This window comes from Caloenas nicobarica, chromosome 1 (genome assembly GCF_036013445.1).
Source record: "Caloenas nicobarica isolate bCalNic1 chromosome 1, bCalNic1.hap1, whole genome shotgun sequence".
Taxonomy (NCBI): Eukaryota; Metazoa; Chordata; class Aves; order Columbiformes; family Columbidae; genus Caloenas; species Caloenas nicobarica.
Genome location: NC_088245.1, coordinates 187,819,823 through 187,835,665, shown reverse-complemented (window position 1 = coordinate 187,835,665; position 15,843 = coordinate 187,819,823). Strand labels below are relative to the sequence as shown.

At 40.5% G+C, this 15,843-nt stretch overlaps 1 protein-coding gene across 1 annotated transcript in view; it reads left to right on the top strand.

The window, feature by feature from the left end:
- The window catches only part of LOC135997460 (complement C4-like), a 47,713-nt gene that overhangs the window by 10,795 nt on the left and 21,075 nt on the right, over positions 1–15,843 (top strand). The window contains exons 8-21 of the mRNA XM_065650076.1: positions 1,084–1,189; positions 1,371–1,494; positions 3,806–3,921; positions 4,666–4,833; positions 5,565–5,762; positions 8,097–8,288; positions 9,289–9,438; positions 9,839–9,965; positions 10,331–10,402; positions 11,349–11,549; positions 12,481–12,592; positions 12,820–12,890; positions 13,656–13,795; positions 14,874–15,086. Coding sequence (XP_065506148.1) covers positions 1,084–1,189; positions 1,371–1,494; positions 3,806–3,921; positions 4,666–4,833; positions 5,565–5,762; positions 8,097–8,288; positions 9,289–9,438; positions 9,839–9,965; positions 10,331–10,402; positions 11,349–11,549; positions 12,481–12,592; positions 12,820–12,890; positions 13,656–13,795; positions 14,874–15,086 — 1,990 coding nt within the window. The remainder of the gene's footprint in view (positions 1–1,083; positions 1,190–1,370; positions 1,495–3,805; positions 3,922–4,665; positions 4,834–5,564; positions 5,763–8,096; positions 8,289–9,288; positions 9,439–9,838; positions 9,966–10,330; positions 10,403–11,348; positions 11,550–12,480; positions 12,593–12,819; positions 12,891–13,655; positions 13,796–14,873; positions 15,087–15,843) is intronic.

Here is a 15,843-nt window from a genome sequence, read left to right as displayed (position 1 = left end):
TTCACTACACATTAACATAATAATTTAGGAGGAAAAATGGGGGTGAATGACTGATTACCCCTATCTATTGGAAAAGGTCCTCGTGGTGCTACACAGGCCTGCCTGACTTTCATCAAAATCAACATATGGAATTCCTGATAATTGAACTTATTACTCTGAACTGGCCATGCATGTAATGAACAGCTATTTGATATATTGACTGTTGCTTCCCGCAGTTATTAGTTCTGGCATTTTAAGCGGTTTTCATAAGAACTGCCTCTCAGTTATTTTCACTGGTATGGATCGGTGCTGCTGATCAGGTCAATTTGAAAGAGGCTTTGTTTAAACAAAAATAAGGCTTTACAGAACTGAGGTGAAGCAGGATGTCCACAAGCAACAGACACCACCACGGCCATGACAGGTCTCATGTAGCACATCACATGCTTTGCTGCAGGGGGATGCCATCTGCCAGGGTTTCCTTGAGTAAGGAGCCTGCCAGCTGCAGCAACGTGCCCTGTCCTCTCTCTCCATGATCTATATGGAGAGTTCTGGGCTGTTCTGGCCAGATACCCATCCGGAAAATACTTCACTTAGAAGAGGTCCCTGTGTGACACTGCCTAAATCCACTGGAAAAACATGGGCTGAAGGGTGTCTATTCTGCCTAATGCAGGTTTTAAAATTTCAACAGCCAGGATCTGCCTCTAGGGGTCTTCAGAGGTACCAAACACTTTATATCTGTCCCTAAGACAATTCTCTGGCCCCTTATTTTAAATGCTCTGCTCACGAGGTGCCTCATACAAAGGAATTAGCTGTTCTTCCAAGCTCCCTTTGAAGGGGGTGATGTCTCCACATGTGATTCTGCCAATGTGATTAACTCCGTGTATTTGTCTGCACCTGAAATCACCACTTTGTACATGGACCACGAGAAGTCTTCGTGTTTGTGTTATCAGTGAGCGAGACTATTTTTCTGGTTTCAAGCTATTAGTTAGATATGGCATGCCTACAGATATCCCTATTTTATTTCAGCATAAAATTATTAGTTTGATTTATGCTTGCTTTTTATTAATGTAATGATTCACCTCCTCACCTTTCTTCCTTCCAAAGACACTCTTATGGGAAAGGGATTCAAGGTGCTGCATATGTGCGATTTGGCATAATTGATGAAAACGAGAAAAAAGTCTTTCTTCCAGGCCTGGAACAACAGCTATCAGTAAGTACTGGAGTTCAGTGGAACTATTCTGATTTACCCAGGTGAGCTGAATATTGTCAGGAATCACTGAAATATAGACCCTTGTAATACCCTAGTCATACTATAAGCAACAATTTTTTTTAATTTTAATGTCAAGAAACAAGCAAGGGCTGTCATATTTTTTTTCCTACTTTTGTTTTAGATTCAAAATGGAAAAGGAAGAGTTACTTTAAATACAACACTTCTGGAAGAGAAATTGAGAAAGAGTATTTCCACTCTGGAAGGGTTTCATTTATATGTTGCCGTTACCACTGTAGAAACTGCAAGTGAGTACACCGTGCCTTGGCTGATACTGTGTGTAATATTTACATTCATCTTTCTCTAGTGGGATCCTTCATACGGGAAGCCTTGTCCCACTGGACCAACCTTCACTGCAAAGCTTGCTCGGGCTGTAGCACATGACAGTCTCATCTGACCCCCTTCTTTGCACAAACTTATCTTGGGTGGGATTCACTTATCTGAACACAAATGTCCAGTACCACTTTAAACACCCTGTGTAGTTCTGTGGGATCTTCCACTCCTGCTCCAGCAGTGCTCAGGTCTCCTGTAAGTACTCTCCTACAGGGTATGTCCCACATTAAACAGCCCTGTGAGGAATCTAAGATAATCCAGTCCATCCAAAGTGGCACCAGACACTTGTATGAACCCAGAAAAATTGCCACCTTTGAGATCTTGTTGGAGCACTTCCCTCAGCCATGTCTACTCCCTCCATGCAGACGAAGTTATTAGTTGAGCTTGGTATCTTAGCTTGCTTTGCACCTCATCTGGCTAAACTGTTAGTCTAAAGTTAAGGAACACATACTACAACTGCAGTGAAATGCAGAGGAAGATCCAGCCCTTGTAAGTCCTGCGTGTCGTCTTATGCCTCCCCACAGTTTTATCAGGCTCCGATACTTGGCATATGCACAAGTACAATACAGTCCAAATAGCTTGGTCTTGCTCTTCATCTCAGACACAGGCCTGGAGCATGCCTATCCAGAAGTTTTTCAGTGGCTGTTTGCCTGTCTTCCTGGGGGGCAGGTAAATATTTCCACAAAATCATTATAAGGGATTTGTGTGCATATTTGTTCACAGCAGTGCTAAGCACATTGAGTAGGCCCCCAGATATCTTAGAGCTACACACAAGTGAGCACTGAGTTGGATTAGATATAGTGGTCGATGGGTTATCTGGGTTGTAGCAAGTGTCATTGTTAGTAATATGAGGCTAAGGTGAGACGTGCAACTTCAGTGCTGAGTTGAATCAGCGATGAAGGTGACCTTTACAACATGGGCAAGATTTTTCTTGTTGTTTCTATGGAGATTGATCCCTTTTATTTTGGATATCTGAAAGTAAAGTATTTTGTCAGAGCTTGATGCTCAGGCATTTTATATAGTCAGTACGGAGAATGGATGGGATGAACTCTATATGTGTCTATTCCCATTGGCTAGAGAAGGAGTGTAGTTACTTAGTTTAGAATTACTAGGATCCTCAAAATCCCTAAATATTAATTAGGATTCCTTAGAATCCTAAAATTAAGTCCAATGTATTGCAATTGTGCAGTTCTTTACTATAATCTACCATAGGTACTTACATGCACTATCGCCCAAACATTTATTGCAAAAGAGACTGAAAGACCTCCCGCTACCACACCAACATGATGGACATAAAATCTCATGGTGGGAAGGTCTCTACCATGTTGTGCACATTCCTCTTTCCCCTGCATGCAAGCTGCCTCCACCCTTGTGTACTTTCGGGGTTTGGTATTAATTAGATGCATGACAGGGCATGGCGGGTGTGCTTTACTGACACCTCTCAACACCTTGGAGTGTTGAAGTAGAAAATAAGGACGTTGAAAGTATGTCTCTAAATGCACTTTGTTTAAAGCAAGCCATATAACTGGTTTTGGTTTTAGAAGTAGTTATGGGTAATGGTTTAACCAGCAGTTAACTAGAAGTATGAGTGGTTTAACTAGAAGAATCCTAGATGGGAAGCAGACGCTCAAGCTATCTTATAGGTGCAAAGTTGCAGAAGATGATATTTGGCAATATTAACTCTCACTAGACAAAAATGAAACAAACAAAGAAACAAAAACAGCAACAAAAAAATCCAAACTCTCTACAATTTTCTGTTGGACATTGACGTAAGCTTCCCCAGGACAGAATCCCCAGCAGCTGGGAAAGGGAGGTGCACAGCCACAGTGGCTCCTGTGGTACCAGCGTGCCCTGTGTTTACAGGCACCTTGTTCTGATCCATGTGTTAAGGGGGAATTTTTGTGTCGTGAGTAACAAACCACTTTGCGGATGTCCGTGTCTGAGCTGTTGAAAGTACACATCTGCCTGTGCCGGCTCGCTGGGTCACCACACGTGTCATGCCGCCCCGGCACTGGCCTGTCCCGGGTTGTGCTCCCCATACACCTGCGCTCACCTCTTCCCCTTCTCAAGACTGAAGCTCTTTGGGGAGGGATCATATTTCAGTTTTCTTTACATACACTGCTAAAGATGCAACTAATCTTGAAAACAGAAGTGATGGATGCTATGGTAACATGCAGGTACATAGTTATTGCTCCCACAGCAACACATACTCTTTGATATTAACAGGTGGTGAGATGAGGGAGGAAGAACTCAGCAATGTGAAGTTTGTGAAATCTCCGTATGTTGTTGATCTGTCTAACACCAAAAAGTATTTTGTGCCTGGAGCCCCCTTCTCTGTGGTGGTATGTAGCATTTAGCTGACTGTGTCTGTTTCCCTCCATAACAAGGTAATGCCAGGTTTATAAAATCCTTATCTGATCCAGTGGGAGTTCTGTAGGACAGAGACCTTCAAGAATAAATCCAATATGTAGCTACTGTTTGTGTATCTGGTTTGTCTCGTTTATGTACACACAGAGCCTGAGCAGGGAGACTGAAGCCAGAAAAAGCTGTATTTCTTTTCTGGAAGTCATTTGTGCACTGTTGCACTACAAGGTTTTATAAAACATGTAGCAGTTTTTTCCTCACTTCCATATCAAAAGATTAAAATAATAATAATGCTGTATCAAATTAATCCAGTATCAAATTAAAATTATTCTAAAACAGGGTACCATGTTATTTTTTAAAAATGCATTTAAGTTTTTGAGGTTTTAAACTTCACGCCTTTGATTTTTTCTACAAAAAGTTAAAGTTAGAAATTTGCCTTATAATAGTTAAAGACAATTATCTCAGGGATCAGCTGAGATCTAGTAGATACTAAGTGAAAATCTGGGGCAGCTGTTAATCTTTGTTCACAGAGTTTTACCTTAGCTGGAGTCCAGACTGAGTCAGTTTCTACCCCCTTCTCTCAAAGGTCGAATTTTCAGACACTAATGTGTACAGTTTTGTATTTCTTCTCAGTTTATAAAAATAATTTCTTCTTGTTTATGGGCATTTTTTAAACCCAGTCATTTCCTTGAAGTAACAGAAAAGCATTTATTTTCCAATAGGCATCTGTCACTTTGATTGATGGCTCTCCTGCTGCCTCTCTACCTGTCACTGCTACTGTTACCTTACCTGGAAAGCCCCCAATGAAGAAGACTGCAGTTTCTAATAAAGAGGGCCTAATCGCCTTTATATTCGACATCCCTAGAGATGCTGAGACCCTTCAAATAATGGTAAAGAAAACTTAAACATCCATGTTTAAAAATATATCACTGAGAACAGCTCATAAGACAAAGACAAATGACTGTGAAAATGATCAGTTTTCATTAAATTAGACCAGAAGGTGTAAGGTGATTTCTTACACCATCTGCGTACCATTTTCCAGATTGTGTAAGATACGTTAGAGAGACCAGGGGCCTGAGGGATGTCTCACTGGAGTGAAGGACACTCTCGTACATTGGAGCTTTGGGAGTAAATACATTGGTGCTAGTGATTGTAGTTTGGATGTGCATTTTCCTGGCATGAAGGATGGGAATGGGACTGCAAGGAATATCACCATGAGAAGTGACAGAAAACAATGAGAAGACAGTAAAGGCATATGTCCTGGGCAATACAGACAGTAGGCTACCTCTGGACACTCAAGGGGTTCAATTATGTGCCCTATATAAAAAGGGAAAAAAGCTAAGTATGAAATAACTTTTAGATTTTAAGCCATTGTGTCAGATTTGGAAAGAGCCGAGCCTGAAAAAATATCAAGTGCAAATACAGCAGAAGACCAAAGAGTTCGCGAGAATAAAGTCATTAAAATCCTATTTTTTTTATGCCAGGTTTTGCTAATGAGGTCTCAGCAGTTACTTATCTAATTTCCCAGCATCTTCTGAATAACCTGGCAAGATATGAATTAAGGGTGACACTCTATATTGTCCCCTGACACACACTTTACCCACTCTGTCTTTCCTGACAGGTAAAGGCTGAAGAGGGAAAAGAAAAATTGGAGTCTCCTGAAACCAGTATCAGAGCTGAAAGATATCAGTCTGCTTCCCCAGACTACCTCAGCATCAGCATCCCACATACGGTTATGGCACCTGGAGATACCTTACGCATCACCTTGAATGATATTCATCAGTCTGGCAGTGGAAGGATTGACTATTTCTATTATATGGTAAACAGAATAGTAGCATATCAGTAATTTCTTTTAGAAATTATACAACAAAGAACATCTGTCTAGTTACTAATACATGGTTAACCGTAGGAGTACAACAAAGGGCAGCGAAGATGATTAGTGTCCTGGCATACCTGGCCTACCAAGAGAGGCTGAGGACTTGTTCAGTTCGATGAAGAGGCTAAGAGTGAGTTAACAGCAAATTAAAACTACTTGAAGAGGAATTACAGACATAATGGAGGCAAATTAACCTAGGTGGTGTCATGCAATATAACAAGGGATGAAGGCTACAAATTATGGCTGGGAAGGTTTGTTTTGGAAAAAAAACCTTTTCAGTAGTGATGGATGCAACACTGGAAGAGGTTCCCCAGAGAGTTTAGGGAATCAGCATCCTCAGAAGCATTCAACACTGAACTAGAGAAAAGCACATCTCACCAAATCTTACGCTGGTGATGGCTCATCATTGAGCAGGCAGTTGGACTAGAGATGTCCATAGGTCCCTCCAGAAACTATTTCTATGTTTCTGTCATATTCATATATTTACATATATGATTGTACATGTAATACATAAATCTTTGTGGTTTTTTTCTTCTGAAGAAGGACACATAAGTACAAATATTAGTCTGTAGTTTCTAATACAATTTAGAGCAAATAGGTCTATACAAGGTAATGTCTGCATAATTATGTGGATATTTTTGAAAAATGCTAAACTGACAGCCTTGAAAGGTGAAATCCTAGACAGATAACTTCTATGATGGCTATGACAATTTAATTTCTCTTAATCCAGATGTCATTCCCTCCCACTCCTTCCAATCTGTATTCTTTCCTTGTAATAAGCCAATATTAAATATTATTTTTATTGGTCTTACTCCCATAAATACCCTTGTTTCAGCTATTACAGAACTTCCCACCTTATTATCGGCACATCATACATATACATAAGATTCTGTCCCTGCAACTAGAAAACCTAATCGTCTTATAGGGGACTTTGAATATCTCAGAAAATGCCTTTTGTAGTTAACTATTGCTTATTTCATAAATATCATGTAGTTTTTATGTTACCATGGCTTCATATTACCTGTACCTGGTATTAGTTAACAGGTAGGTCATGGTTATCTCCAACAAATAATGTAATGAGTGATCACTGAAGGCATTGGCTGTGATGGTCCTAAATAGCATCCTGAAATTGGGTCTGAAAGGCAGGAAACAATCCTGCTCAGTCTGAGACCAAGAATGCAAAGCATTTATTTTGCTGAAGGAGTAAAATGTGTTCATGAATACATTCCAGGAGTGAATCTGTTGAATGTCAAATGTGTTTAAATCCCCTTCCCCTTTCTTCATCATAATTTTCCTTGGCAGCTTAAATTTCCCAGGATGATAAGCATCATGGGCACCACTTCCCATTTATTTTTAACAGGGCTCTGATATATTGGAATAAGTGTATCTCTAGGAGTTAAATTTAATGTTTTGGTTCTATTTTAATTGGATGCCATAGCAGAGGGTTGGAATTGCTGCTGTCGGGCTCTGGGAAGGCGCAGTGCTGTGCAGGCAGGGTGGGTGGGAGGGTGGGGAAGACAGTGCTGGAGCTCATCGGTGAGGCTCTCTCCCAGACTTCGGTCACCCAAATAAAGGCAGTGAGGATTTCAGATCAGGCTTTGTTTCAGACCATGGATTTGTTTCTTCCTGAAGCACATTCACTGTGTGTTTAGGAAAGCTTCATGTGTTTTGCTCAGGGAAGAGCACTATCAGTCCTGCCCCTGTGTCTGTTTTCCACTCCTCTGACAAGCTGTGAATATTATTAGCATAAAATTGGAAGAAAGGAATTAAATAGTGCAATATGGGCTGAAATCAGTTAAAGGCCAGTCTGTGATACTTCATCCTGAATAATACTTTTTGAGTGAAACCTCCTGCTCCAACCCCTCCACACCATCTCAAAGATTCAGTGCTGATGACAGATCGAATAAAGCTGATACCATCCTGAGGGTGATGAGCTGTTATTGTAGAAGACAAAAACAAGAGTGTCATCAGGGATCCCCTTACCAAGCTGTAAGACTTGGTGGAGGGAGGCAGATTTGTGTTCAAACCTGGGCCACAAGACTGGTGCAGTGGAGGCTTACCACCACGCTCCTGTGCTACAGGCCCTGTGTGCCGGTCCCATCCAGGCTACTCGTTTGCAGGTCGGAAATTGAAAATATTAAGTGCCATTAGAAGAGAATAAATTTTAACTATAAACGGCCTCAGAAAACTCTATGTATGAATACAAAAATGTGCAACATAATGCCCAGTATGGTGTGTATTCAAACTACGAGTTTTCTGTTTGTTTTTGCCTTGCAGGTTGTGGCAAAGGGACAAACTGAGCTTCTGGGAAGGGTCCCCTCCTCAAACAAAGTAATAAACCTTAAAATCACTGAGAAGATGGTGCCTGCCTTTCGCTTTTTAGCTTACTACTTCATTGCTAATGAAGGCCGTCAAGAGATTGTCGCTGATTCTGTCTGGGTGGATGTTACGGATGTCTGCGAAGGAAAGGTACTTTCAAAGCAAGTAGCTTATGTTATTGTATTCTGAAATAAAAATTAAAACATGGGATATCAGCAGGGCGAGTGCAAGCCTGAGGTTAAAAAGTGAAAGACACGATGGAAATTTTCATTTTTATTGAAAAAGGGAGTCATCAGGATTCTTGCTATAAGGTAGGAAAGGCTCCCAGGAGTGATGGCAGAGATAGCCTTCTTCCATAGGACACGTTGTGCCTCAAAGAGATGAAAAATAGGGCTTCATACAGATAAATCCCCCTCTGGAAGTGTCTCTATATTACAGGGAAACATCATATAAAATGATCTTTTCACTCCTGAAAATGTTTTGGAAAAAGAAGCTAACAGTCCATTGGGAAAAAGATTCATCAAAAAAAAAATTATCTAGCTTAACACACAAGCCAATTCTTTATTCATAAGATGACAAAACCCGGGAACATTCCAGTTGGCATTTCTATTAATAATTTCCTATTAATCTCATAATCACCATGGATATTTCTTCTTAAACCGTAGAAGTGTCTTCATCAGATATGCACCGGATCTGAAATCTGTCATGTTGAAAAATCCAAGTGTGAGATGGCAAGGAGGTAGTACTACCACAGACTGTTTTAAGTCAGTCAGCTTTCTATATTAATTAGTCCTTTGCTGTATTTCATGGTGATTTTGTTTCCACTACAAAATAACAAAGTGATATTGAAGGCTCTGGTTCAGCAAAGCCTTTACACACTCCTTTAATTCCCATTGGTGCTTAAGTGTCATTGGAAGGCAGCAGCCAATGTCCTGCACAGACACATCTTTCAACCTCCACGTTGTCCTCCAGTGGGAGATATCCACTTCTGTATCTTCCAAAGGCAGGATCCCATGCAGAAACACCACAAAACAGGAACATCCCTCAGCCTCCAACTGCTGACAGTCACAGCTGACAGTATTCCCTGCCCAAAGGGTCTTTGTGTTTTATTAACAAACGTGACATTTTTGTTTCAATCTTTTCTATTTAGATTAAAGTGACAACAGAAAAAGAGATATACAAACCAACAGAAAGCGTCAATTTACTGATTGAAACGGACCATGCAGGAACAGTTGCCTTGGCTGTGGTTGATAAAGCAGTTTTTATCCTGAACAAGAAAAATAAGCTTGCAGCCAAAAATGTAAGACGAAGAAGATACCACATCTACTAGTCAAACAAAATTTTCCATTACTAATGAGAGGATCAAAATTTAATTAATTGCTATTAATTGTTCAATCACAGCTTTGCTAAACTTGAAAATGTTTTTGCTTTGCAATTTAGGATCTATTTTAAATGAATGATATATTTAAGATAGGGATTTCCATGCTACAGCAGACAAATCTGTTAATTAGAAAGCATTACTTGAAAACATTCCATAACTAAAGCATCCCTCGGCTTTAATCTCAATTTCCAAATGCACCTTGTAGCACTAGTTTGTCTTGTTTCTGTGAGTCAAAGGCTACAAGAATTTTTTTAATATGTATTAAAAAAAAACCCTTTTGCAAGTGTGTACAGTCCATCTATGCTATTTTATTTGGCAGGTATTTAATGCTATGAATTCGTATGATCTTGGATGTTCTGCAGGTGGTGGTGCAGATAGTGTTCAAGTTTTTACTGATGTTGGTCTGGCCTTTTTATCAGATACGATTAAATCAAATGTTCGGGAAGGTAAGTGCAATCTGCCCTTTAGTTTAGGTGTTTCTGCAAGACCACTATAGATATGGGGAGGCTGGTTATTTAAAAATCAGCAATATTTTATCGTGATGTAAGATCTCCCTTGCCTGTGGATTTTTCTTCTTCTGTTCTTCCAATGAGTCTTGGCAGCTCAAATTGTCCAGATTGTGGCTGCTGGTTCCTTGGTACCCAGCTCAGCTGGGTGGGCAGCAGCTGGCCAGGGCTGGAAGGCGACTTAGCAAATGTGGATCTTCTGTGAATGAGATGGGTCCTAAGATGGATCTCCCATGAATGACCTGAATGATCAGGCTGTTACTGTCTTAGTACCATGACCAAGCTCTTCTCTTCTGCTTTCCCAGGCTATAGCTGCCTCCAGGTTACCAGAAGGCAGAAGAGATCTTTGGATTTTCAGAAGAAAATGTCAGGAACTGGTATGTTTGCTCATCTGTGCGGCCTGAAAGGCTTAGCTGGGGGAGGCAAAGGGAACTGACTTAAATCTAGGGGGCAAGACCTGATAGCATAGTAAAGGATACCAACATATTCATAATCCCAGTTCTTGCATTAAGTGCTATAGCCTATCACAAATGTGTATATTATGCCATGTGACCTGATGCATCATCTGTCAAAACTACCCAAACTACAAAACCAAAGAGTGCCCCGTCTGAAAATGGAAACTAATACACCATTTTGTAATCCCAAATGTGAACTACTTCTACTAGATGTCAGGGAATCAGTCAAAACTTTTAAGTTTTTCAAAATTATTTATACAGCCAGAAAATATTTTATAGATCCTATTTTTTTTCTTGACAATATGCTTTGAAACTGTGCCAGCTTTGGTATTTTGTGCTCCATTTAAGAGAAGAGCTAGTACAGTATTTGGAATAAATTTTTTTTAAAAAAAGTTTACACAAATTGGTATTTCCTTGCCAGAAGACATGAAGGCTTGAAGCTGGGATCTTCCTTATTTTTTCTTTATTCAACAATAAGAACACTGCCACACTGCCATGGCTATTTCTATCAAGATACCTAATTCCAGTCTGACAAGGAGGTGTTTTTAATTCAGTCAGAATAGAATAGAATAGAATAGAATAGAATAGAATAGAATAGAATAGAATAGAATAGAATAGAATAGAATAGAATAGAATAGAATAGAATAGAATAGAATAGAATAGGATATCTAGGATGCCATAGGGCTCATGCTTTCCTCCTCTGTTTGTGGACTGTTTTTAGGATGGAGAACAGGTCCACAGCTGAAGGTAGACTGTTGCAATAACAATTCACATTAACTGCAAAGAATGACAGGAATTAGCATGATGAACACCTTTATGCTTATTGCTACTTCCACACCATTAATTCTGGACTTCAATTACATTGCAGCCAGCAAATATCACAACACTGATCTACAAAAATGCTGTGAAGATGGCATGAAACTAAATCCCATGAGGTTTTCTTGTGAGAAAAGGCTAACAAGGGTGGCTGGCTCCCCCAAATGCCGAAAAGCCTTCCAGGAGTGCTGCGAGAAAGCCACAGCCCTCAGGAAGGCGGCGAAGAGGATAATCCGAGTGGGCTTGGCACGATGTAAAGAATGATGACATGCAACTGTCTGAAGAAAAATACCTTTCACGTGGTGGCAAGGGCGGGTTAACGGGCATTTAATGCTGTGGGGCCGGGGGGAAGATTTCACGTCACCATTTCAGTGAGCGCTGGTGTAGTGCAGCACCCACACATCACTGCATCTTCACAACTGCGCACTGTGAACGTGGGAGTGAGGTGGGATTACTCTTTGGGGTGAGAAAAGGATTCGGTCAACCACCTTTGAACCCAGGACAGGTTTATGGAGGGGTCGTTGGCTCCTACTTGCACCCCAGGAGGCTGTGAATGGCAGAGCAGAGAGGAGGGTGGCTGTCTCCATTCAGGGGTCCAAGTGATCTCGGATTCATGACTATTCATGACTATTTTATTAGCGGTACTACTGTTTAACACCTGAAAACACCACCTGATGAGAAGAGGCCACTTCGGCCACAGTCAATTTTATCTCTTTCTTCCTTTCTTCTCCCCAAAGTCTGTCTCTGATCACACAGGAGCTCATGTCACACACAGGGCTAAAAAAAAAAAAAAAAATCATGTTGAAAACAACCATATTCAAAGTGTAATTTTGCTACCATTTCTCTCAGAGCTCCCTTTTCACGCTCTGTCACAAAAATGGGAGGGTGGGAACATCTTTGCCACACATTGCACACATTGTTAAAAGGAAATATTTTCTTGCTTGGCAACTTATAATTATTGAACTTGGAAAGAAGAATTATCCTTTTGTTCAATTATAATCTTTGGTCACTCCTTCTCTTTTCTCAGCATTATTTTTTTAAGGCACAAGATGAAACCCAGACAAAGTCTTTACATTCAGAGTAGTTTTCATTCTGCTTTCTCTCTGACAAACTGACGCCCTGCAAAACAGTGTAAGGCCAGCAGCCGAAGACTTCAGAACAGAAACCCCTCTTTTGTTTTTCAGACTATGATGATTATGAAGAAGTGTTTAATGAATTCTCTGTTGACTTGCGCACTTATTTTCCTGAGAGCTGGTGGTGGAATTTCGAAGAAGTGAAAAACCCTGGAAACCATAGGTACTGTATTACCTGACTAGGTGAATATATCTAAATTTGTACTGTAAAATGTATATAAATACCAACTTTATGTGTTATCTGACACAGAGGACTTCAGAATATTTGCAAGTACTTTGTGTCCACAACTGAGGGAATTATTTTTCCCCTTACAATACTCAAACTTCAGCAAATGACAATGTTTACATTTTATACATCCTTCCTAATACATTTTGTTTTGTATTTCTTAGTGTAGAAAACTTTGCTCCTGACTCTATAACTACCTGGGAAGTTCAAGCAATAAGCATATCTCCCCAAAAAGGTATAAGTATAGGGTATTTTATTTGGTTTCTTCGTATGGATGAATAGAGAACATATATTTTTTAAAACAGAGATACAATGTTATGTTGACAGAGTGAGACAGTCTGTATGGAAAAACATGAAGTGTTTCGATCATGACATTTACTCCTCTCTTTTATGCCATGTTAAAGCCCAGCTAGAATTTAATGCATAGATATGTATTTAGAAAAAACAACATGAAGTGGCCTCTGAAGGAAGACGGATAATACAATCAAAACTGTCTCCTTTCAAATCAAGAAACCATCTCACTTTAGCTTCCACATGGCCAGGAAGCCACAAGAAAGTTAGCAGTAATAACACCACTTTTATTTGAATATTTCTGGGAGTGAGTTCTGGCCATCTCATAGAAGCATAAAAGTCCTTGGCCTCTAGAAAACCAGGGAAGAGAAGAGCTCCAGGAGACCAGCAGAGGATCAGCGAGGGCTGGATACCAGAGAGCCCAGGTTCCCAGGTGCTGCTCCATGGGGGCTTCTGGGCATTGGCCAGGACCACACAGAGGGGACAAAAGGTCCACCTGGTACTGCCCACTCCCCTTCAGAAAGGGAGGCTCATCCAGGGGTGCAGTGATGGGCATGGAGTCTATTTACAGAAAGCAAGGAATGATCATTATGTTTTAAACATGGGTTTTGCAGGAAAAGTTTTGACTAGACACCTAACTTTTTATCAACTGATGATAAGAGTTTCATTCTCAGCTCTGTTTTGTTTCATTTTGTTTTTCTCATCCCAGGTTTTTGCATAGCTAACCCCCACACCTTTGCGGTTTTCAAGGACTTTTTTGTATCCCTGAGATTACCATACTCGGTCAGACGACATGAACAACTAGAAATAAAAGCAGTGGTGTACAACTATCTGCCCAATGATCTCCAGGTAGTATTACCATGAACTACTGTGCTATACACATCAAGCTAGATAGATATATAGCTATGTAGTAATTTAATGTAAATGACCCAGCCACCTTTCAGTGCCCACCTTCAACCCAGACAATACACTCTCATTTTGAAAGTCTCTCCAAGAACAGGATCCAATTCTACTTGCTAATCAAGCTTGCCAAATAGAACATTTATTTTACCATATTACACAGCCAGGTACTTTTTTGCTGTTTGACAATCTGGGCTACACCCAGCCTGCTGAGCAAGCAGGTACACACGATACAGAGCTAAATTATTAGCACACAATCTGATATATTAGCCAGAAAATTCATCGTGCATACAATGCAAAGCCACTGTTTGTCTGCTTGTGACACCTATCCAGCTCTGCATATGGCCACAGTTGTCACTGGGCTTAGGGCCTCTATCATTCTCAGGCTGATGCTCTTTTTCCATCCCTTCCCATTTCTCAGACAGCTCTGCTTGACCAGCATCTTCTGAACTGTGTTGAATGGTGGAGAGCTGGAACGTGTAACAATGTCCTATCCTTCTCATCTCCCTATGGGTCAGGGACAGGCCAAAACTATATGGCAAATTCAGTGTAACGAAGAAATACTACCTGATTTACCTTCACAGCCCTAGTCAATGTAGATGAACGTTTATAGGGTCATAGAATAATTTAGGTTGGCAGGGACCTTCAGTGGTCTCTAGTCCAAGCTGCTGCTCAGAGCGTGTCCAGTTACGGCAGGTTGTTCAGGGCCTTGTCTAGTCAGATATGGAGTATCTGGAAGGACAGAGACTCCACAAACTCTTTGGACAAGCTGTGTCAGCACTTGATCACTTCTTGGTGAAAAAGTATTCCCATTTTATAAATGGAGAATATTAAATTCAGGGGAGCGAACTGAAAAACACTTTCCGCCTTGCAAAAAGTCTGTGCTGCTATTTCCATTTTAAGCAAAGCTAGTCTCCTGTTACACGTTTGTCATTTCCCATTCTCATGTAGACTTGGCGGAGGTGGAGTATTTTTCCTGTGTGGTGATGCATGAAGCCTGATGTTGGGCATTGCCTTGTCCCCGCAGGTTACAGTGACGATGGAGGCCGTGAAGGGGCTGTGCACCGCAGAGGCCATGGAGAAGCCTGTAAAGTTGACGCTGGTGGCCAAGGGGAACTCTGCAACACCAGCCTACTTCTCAGTTGTCCCTCTGACTGTGGGGGAAATTCCAATTACTATTACTGCTCTCGACACGGTTACTGGGCACAGTGACAGCATTAGGAAGAACCTCAATGTTGTGGTAGGTATAACTAGTTGAGAACAGGCATCTCCTGAATACTGTGTTTCTCCCCAAATATAATATTCACTATGTATGGAGCTCTCATGGAGGGAGTGAAACCCTAAAAACATAAGGCGGGAAGCAATCTCAGGAAACCTGTTTCTCAGCAAGGACTGAGCTATAGCATGGGTAAGAAATTTAACCCAGTGATGAGTTTGTGAGTAGTGCATATGAAAAGAATTGTTCTACAAAGCAAAAAGGCAACCTTCTACTCATCACATAGCAACAATTTCCTTTATGCAGTCAGCGCTCATCTCTTAATCTTAAATTTCCATCTCCTTCATCAGTATTTACAAAAAATCTTTTTTCCTTGTGAAGAGAAGATTGATGTTTGTCTAGCAATATTCTGAGAAGGAAATAGTCTCGGCTAGACATAAACTTTAAACTTATGTTATTCCTTATTCCAAGCTTAACAACTGCATAAGTAAAACAAATACAGGAAAACAAAGATGTTTTATCAATTATTTAGTACCTTCATTCTCTTTCAAAATGATGAAGAGCCTTTTAATAAGAATGACTTTTGTCACATGTCATAACTTTTCTAGGGATAGACACAGTCTCAGAGTTCAGTGCTACACTAAGATACTAGAACTGTCCATAAAAATGGCTTTATTAAAATATAGACTGTTGAGAGAGGAATGAATGGAAATAAGACTAAAGAAAAGTTTCAGTTTTACCAAGAAGATGAACTCAGAACTTGGTGGATTTCATAAATGAG